At 34.6% G+C, this 7,872-nt stretch overlaps 1 protein-coding gene across 1 annotated transcript; it reads right to left on the bottom strand.

Moving 5' to 3' along the window:
• Positions 1-5,183: 5,183 nt before the first annotated feature.
• Positions 5,184-7,393, bottom strand: LOC141708408 (9-cis-epoxycarotenoid dioxygenase NCED1, chloroplastic-like). The gene has a single exon (XM_074512023.1). It carries the CDS (start codon positions 7,275-7,277, stop codon positions 5,508-5,510), a length of 1,770 nt encoding a protein of 589 aa, XP_074368124.1. The 5' UTR covers positions 7,278-7,393; the 3' UTR covers positions 5,184-5,507.
• Positions 7,394-7,872: the final 479 nt, after the last annotated feature.

Consider the following 7,872-nt stretch of genomic DNA (forward strand, 5'->3'; position numbering starts at 1 on the left):
TGATGCTAAAAATTTAACATAAGCCCAGTAGTAGTTGAATGAAATCTTAATGATTCAATACAGGCTACTCAGATTTAACACATTGCCCCTTGATAGCAGTTTCCGGTAGCTGTACTGACTACTTCCTTTGGGCGATGGAGCTAAGGAGCTAATAAGTGTTTGGTCAATCCATGATAAAAGTTATAAGCTGAAGGTCGGAAAAATGTTACTAATAAGTTTTAAAAGCAAAAAAAATGAAGGTTCTGATTATTTTTGTCCAGACAGTTCTAGTATCAGCTTTCCAGGTAAGTTTTCAAGAGGACCAGCTTCTAAGAAAAAATAGTTACAGTGTTGCCAAACTATTCTTATAGCTGAAGAAGTGTTTCTATGGTCTTGAACAGGTAGTAAGATGAGAGCCCTGGTGGGAATGAAGAACTTTCCATGTGATTAATTAATGGTTTTTGAATTTTTGCTGATCTTCAAGGCTGGAATCAGGTACATCTGGCGTGGTATGTTTTCTCATATTATTATGTTCCTCGTATCATTTAGAGTCACAACCAAATCTTGAGTTATTGTTCGGTTCATATTGCTTTTGTTGATAATATCTTTTATTCACAAACCAATTAGCAGATCTTCTTGATAGTTATCGTATGGTTTCTGAGTTTGCCACGTCGGAGTTCTAATCACCTTCCAGACTTTGATTATTATTTTTGTTTATCTTATGTACACGCACAGTATGTCACTGAACCCTGCATGTTATAATGCATGTATCTATGTGTCTGTATATAAGTAGACCCCAGTGAAGAGTTTTCTCTGTGCTGCAACAAATTTTATTATCTGTTGATAGGGGGTGGAAGGTATAAGATGCTTGAGATATTTTTCTGGGGCCATTATTTTAAATTGGAATTTGGATTATAAATGTGTGGAATCATAGGGGTGAGCTATGCAGTATCTGGACAATGGCTAAATAGATCACACTTGCTGAGGCTGATCAATAAAAGCTGAACACATGGCCACTCCAAGTCAAACTTAACAGTCAGTTCCACTTTTTAAATTTATTTAATGGGGACCAATTTTTTTTATTATTATTTCTTCTTATAATTATTATACTACTGCTGTTTGCCTTTGGTAGTTGAGAGAAAGCAGGTCTTTCAATTATATTTGATGTAAAAAAAAATATCAGGGTTTTCGCTCTTGTCTGTCGTGTGCACCTAATTTTGTATCCAATATCATCAGCAGATTTTAAGTAATTACGAAATTGTCATTTTAGGTAACTAAGAAATTTGTTTGTTGACGCATGTTATTTTGCTGATACTCTCTGTTTTACCTTGGAATATCTGGTATCATGAATACTCCGGACTTGGATATTTTTTTTAGGCTAAAAATATATATTTTTTTTAAAAAATTGGAGTCCAATAATTGAATACGTCTCCATATATGATACTTTTACTCCAATCCCACTCCCAATAATATAGGATGCAGATGACCAAGTGTACATCTAAACATTCTTTATACTGATTAGTCCCTGACCGATAGTTTATTTGAAATGAAAGTGTTAGTTTAGTAAAAAAATATTTTAAGTAAATATTAAAGAAAATATTAAATATATTAATATTTTTATAATATGAAAAAAATAATTTTTTGTGTATGTTGAATAAATGTCATATAAAGGTTTTCACAAATTTTACTTAAAATTGTATAATATTTCAAAAAACTAAAAAATAAAATTGTAATTAGAATTAGAAAGGATGAAAAATGGGATGAAAGAGAATAAGTGTAAATTAATGAGTGATAAATGGAGGATAATAATTAATAAAAAAAAGAAGTAGAGTATATGAAAGAGAAAATTTTAAAATAATAAAAAATAAAATTAAATAAAAAATTAACATATAAACAAACATGACATCATCCTAAACAATAACTTAACGCATCAGTGAGAATGAAATCGGCTATGTTCTGTTTTAGCAATGTGTAGATTATGAAGAGAATGTACTACATATATGTGATTTGGTTTTAAAAATTCTGCCAGAGCCTACTTTGCTGCTAAAGTGCTAATAACTTGTATATCTCCAAAGCCCTCAATTACCCTTAGCCTCACCAGTTCCACAACTACTAAAATATACAGCTAGTGTACCCTCCTCCAGGAGGTCTAGAATCTTCTTGGAATCTTTAGTTGTTGATAGGCAGCAAAACAAATGAAATGTGTAAACTAGTAAACTTTTCATTCATATTAAAAAAATAACATTACTTTTGCTCCTATAAACATGGAGCAAACTTAAACTATGTTAACCTTTTATTAGATTTTACAGTTTACAGATTTGGTACTCAATTTATTTGTATTAATACTTAGTTGAGTCAAGCATGTGACTTGTGTTACTATGTAATCGTAATTCATATGCTTTTTTTTGTCCGAAGTATTGATCTTTGTGATACACGTCACACAGGACTTGTTAACATTTGTTGTCGCACCCTCGGGATAATTGAATTACATAGAGAAATCAAGGGCAATAATTGGCTTATTTAAAACTGCTTTTTTTTTAATCTATTTAATGAATACTTAACTGTTTCTGCATACAACCCTTTTCCCCGCAACACAGAATGGCCCTTGGTTTAGTGGAGACTACTGATCCAAATCTTTTAATCTTTATATGATATATTTATCACTGCATTTTTTCTGTCCCAGCTTTCTACTTATTATAATTATTATATTATTTATGATATTGTAATACTAATCTACAAAAACGAAATGAAAATTTAAACTAATCTATATCATGTTTTCAGATTTCAATACTCTGAATTCTTGGTGATTATTACTCTGGTATTTCCAAAATTTCAGAGAAACTGTGATATGATAAAGTAAAAAAGGAGAGTTGTTAGAAAATTAAAGAGCCAGGATACCATGTGATTTATGTGTAGAAAATAGAAATCATCAAGAGTATGCAGGCTTGGGGAACGTATTATCAGAGCAGGCCAGTAAGGCGTTTCAGAAATTTAGGGTATCGAGTATCGACCAACTAGTCTGATAGTCAAGATTACACACAATGTATTATATTTACATATGAAACTTGTGTTGTTTTACTGCTGCATGACTACAATTGCCATTTGCTTCCTTAGCTGTTTCTGCCCTTTGTTAGACTTGAAAGAATCAAATATCTTGTTTGGTTGCAGAATTCCAGCTATTATACATTCAAACACTAATATTTACAGAAGCTAATGTGACTACTACTCGTCAACATGCAGGGCCGCACTGCAAGATCTGTTTTGGGGACTAGCCAGACCATATCCTTGCTTGGGAATTCAAGTATCTTGCTTTTTCCCATAACATTCAAGTTCCTATACGAAAATGTGACAGCATCCTTTCAATATTTATAAAGAAAAAATATCTATTTTTTCTTCTGTCAAAATATTAGTGCCTAGTTTAAAAGCCGAATTGTTTGAACTACAGTCTACATAGATACCCTACATATATAGCATCCATCTTCTGCTTATTTATAATGTTAAAAGAACTAGCTGTGAGTGAATTAATAAAATAATAGGATAACTCCAAAGCATATTCCCTGTATTGTTCAAAAACTGTTGTAGCTACCACCAAAAAACTAGTCGACTACAAACTTCCATATTTTTTATGGAAATATACTTCATACTATTCATACATTGGCATATTTGTTTATATTGTCGGTAGCTGTTTAGATCAGACCATGAGCTTCTTCGTTGTTTTAACCTTGTTTATGTGGAAACCTAGTATTTTTTAGATCGTGTAAGGTTTCTTAAATCAGGAAATTTCATCCCTCCATCTGATGCGTGTTTTTAGTTGATTATGTAAGACTGCTTAGGTTAGGACCTTCTCATACTCTGCTGATGCGGAATACTTGTATTTTAGTTATTAGTTTCCAGTAAAAAGAGTGGTATAGGATGAAACAAATGTCATTTGATTGCCCAGGGCTAGCTTACCTTCATTTTCATCTATTATATATAGAAGATTTCCGCAACAACCATACGTGAACCATCTAGAAAAGTTGCTAACACTGAGAGATGCTTGGCACCACGAGTACTGCATAGATATGCTTAATCACCTACATTTAATCATAACAATTATTGTCAAAAACTATACAATCGCACAAAGGTTAAAAAAAATATCTCCAGAGAAATGACATGGCCGGTAAAACGTCGAGATCACTCCTTTTTAGCTCTAGATTACAAAATCTGACTCGTGAAATCAACCTATTCTAAATAGTAAAGTCAATAATGTTTCGATCTGTAATTGGTTTGTGCATGATCAATAATAAAAACAACATGCAATCTCACTGATTTGAATCTAATCAATCATACATTGCCACACAAACCCCTCTATCTTTTTTCCATCATTTCCAAAAACCCCCTTTACAATTCCAACCGCAAATATCCTAGTGTTGCAACAAAACTTTCTTTTCTTACAATACAAACGTGTATGGAGACTTAGATTTAGGTATTGTTCCACGTCTTTGGCAGATTCTTGCAACATACTTTTGCGCTTATTATTCATTGAAAAGAGGACGCCAACTTTTTATGCATATAAATGGGACACCCCTTATTCTGCGTAAAAGAATTAGAGTTTTTACCTTTTTATGAATAATAAACGTGAAATGTATGCTGCAACATACCTCTGATAATAAGAACTTGAACTCTTAATGTATATCGATATTAATCCTCATTATTAGGAGCAGCCTCCTCTTGTCGGGGTATCTGCAGGAAAAGGACAAATATGTCACCCTTATAGTACAAAATACTGTAACTGTTACTACTTTGTCTACAACATACACTTCTTTGTTGGTACCAGTAACGAATATATGTTGCCTCAATTATAAGCCATGTGATGTTGCCATTAGTATTTTTCAAGAGTGGCCTTTGGGTTTTTGGGAGGCTGAGGGCTGGTAAAGTCTGTCTGAGTATATATTATTACTACATTTAATTAAAAATAAATTAATTAGAAACCTAAGATGGGTATTTCAGCAAAAGTAATCTTTTAAAATTATGGTCACGACACAAAAAATGTAGAATATTAAAAATGGGTCAAACCAACTAAGTTACCCAACCTTACCATTCACAATTGATATTAGGATTTTATAATAATCGTGTGATTATCAAATAAATGATAGTTCGGAAACCGATAATAATGAACATAAGCAGAGGCTAAGGTAAAGAAAGAACAGGGGAATGCACAATAGTTATATGTAAAACTGGTAATTCATATATTACTACTTATTTATGCACAACCACACGGGATAGAATATGCAAGAAACCAGCTGAGCTTAAATTCTACCTACACCCAAAGCTACAAGCTGGTTCTTCAAAACTTCCCATGAAATGATTACAAATAAACAAGATAAAATATACTATCAGAACTCTTTTGCGACAACAAAAGGTCCATAGTGTAAACAGCTCGGAGAATTTCGGGGACGTATATCAGATCAATCCCTCTGATAAATCTCGGCTGCAATCACAATCAAACTAAAAACTAAGGCACACTACTCATCAAGCCAAATCGAGTATTAGGCCTGACTTGCTAAATCTTTTGTACTAATGAATGTGCCGTGGAATCCATAGGGCACCCTGGACGGAAGCTTAACCGTGGCCTCCAACTCTAAAGTCATGGCATTAACGATCTGAAGCTCCGATTTCCAAGCCTTTTCGTCATGAACAAACGCTAATATATACCCATCATCTTCATTCTCAGAATTTGGGGTTCTTGGTAGGAAAAGAGGCTCACCTCCATACTTTTGATCCCCATAAAAGAACTTCTGGACTTTGCCGCTAAAAAGGTCTACTTTTGCAAAACCAGAAACTTTAGGCCATGGCTCAGCAATGGCCAAATATGCAAATTGGGTTTTTCTTCCCAACTTGTTTTTGTTCACCATCCCTGCCTCTAAATTCACTTGATCCTCCGGTGACATGATTGGCTTTCGTGTCGATTTTCCTGTCCTCAAGTTGAGCCTAATTTCAGACAGAACACTTTGTAATCCTTCATCACATTCATTAAAAATAGAATCAGCTGGAGTCATACAAGAGCCAATAACCACAATTTCATCACTTTCTTCATCTTCCCAAGCATTCCACAAATGAAAACAAAAACAATCTGGGACCTCAACCCACTTAATACCTGACCCGTCTTTTGCATACTTGTCCAAAACACCAAAACGTGACACTTTATTTTTGTCATACACCACAGGTGATCCACCTCGTATCATTTCAGAAATCTTGAACACCACTTGTTGATCAGGAATCACAACATAATTCTCTGTAATCGAAAAATCATGCATCATAGTCGGGTCAGCTAACTCAATATCAACATCAGATGACTTGACTCCATCAGGTGAAACACGAAAGTATTTCAAATACGGCTTCTGAATGACATTATAACTCAAAGCAATAAGCTCTTTAGTTTCCGGATCAATTTTAGGGTGAGCAATCATTGTGGTATCTAACTGGCCATCAAAACTGTACCTCCCAACAGTTTTAAGATCACCTGAAGGAGTGATTTGAACCTGATAAGGCAAGTCGTCTTCAGACATAGCTAACAACCTGTTGTTAAAATACACTAATCCAGCGTTTGCCACGCCAGTGCCTTGAGAATGATCAACAAGACCAAACAAGCCACGAGCGTAAAATAAAGCAAGCCTAGCAATTCCTGAGTGGCCATGAAGTTCACCAATGGCTTTCGGAAAAACAGGTCGACCCAAATTACGCTCCTGGATTAGTCTTTCTGTCTCGGTGAACCTGCAAGCATAGCTAGCAGCTCCATCTTTGAACTGGACAGCATGAATCATTCCATCTCCATCAAAAAAGTGATGGCCTGCAGTTGGTTCTAAATGAGGGTTAGCCCCGTTTCGAACATAGGCCCCAGAAATGCATTCAGGTATCTTTCCACTAACTGGAAGACTGTGGCAAACGGGCTGTTCTTGAACAGGAGCAAAGTTTCCCGCAATTTGTACTTGAGGGTCAGCTGTTTTTGGCAAAGGGTGTTCCTTTTCTCTCGAAGCGATCACATTTTCGACAGCATCTAAGGCCATCGAGGCTGCTTTTTGTAGGAAATTCCATTGTGGGCTGGAAGAATCTTGATGTTTTGGGTGTGCAATGGTGGTAGGAACAGAAGGTGTTTGATACTTTTGTGGTGATTGTTTAGGGAAGTGAAGTATAGAAGGAGATTGCAAACTACAATTTACATTGGGCTTATGTGAAAAAAGTGATCTTTTGGATGGAACTTCTCTTTGGGAACAAGAAGTTAAAATTTTTGGTTTAGCCCAAGTAGCATAAGTAGCCATAGTAAATATCTATTTTAGAAGTGGAGTTTTGGTAAATTTGTGTGTGTGTGTGAAATGGAGGGAGAATAAGAGGAGGGATTAGTTATTGTTGTTGGAGTGATGATACAAGAGGAGAGTGTGGGGAGGATGTATATATATAGTAAGGGAGGGAGGTCTAGTTGAAACAGGTACAAGAAGACCACGTGTTAGAAGGAACCAATAAAAGAGGTGGAGAAAACATAAGCCTGCTTCAAACTTTGACACGATTACCTTCAACTTCACTCTTCTTTTCCTCACTCCAATCAGCAAATTCCATCCTCGTTTCGTGTATTTTCGTGTTTGTATACCAAATTTTTAAATTCAAATACTAATTATTAGTGTCGTTCTAACAAATATGTATGAAGTAATGAAAAAAGAAAGAAAAATGAGTACAATAGTGGGACCCATTGATTTTTAATATATGAAAAGAAGATAGAGGAGTAAAAGTAGTGTGGAAAGACAAAAAAATGGGAAAGTGGTGGAACTCATTTACTATTTTTTAAAAATTTTGAAATGTGAAAAATTAGATGAGATATCTAAAAAAATGTAAAGAAATGATTGGAATAGAGGGAGTACG

The sequence above is a fragment of the Apium graveolens genome, chromosome 2 (genome assembly GCF_009905375.1).
Source record: "Apium graveolens cultivar Ventura chromosome 2, ASM990537v1, whole genome shotgun sequence".
Lineage (NCBI taxonomy): Eukaryota > Viridiplantae > Streptophyta > Magnoliopsida > Apiales > Apiaceae > Apium > Apium graveolens.

Bases quoted from the DNA above. Each gene is read 5' to 3' on its own strand.
- LOC141708408 (XM_074512023.1), bottom strand. From the start codon at position 7,277: ATGGCTACTTATGCTACTTGGGCTAAACCAAAAATTTTAACTTCTTGT.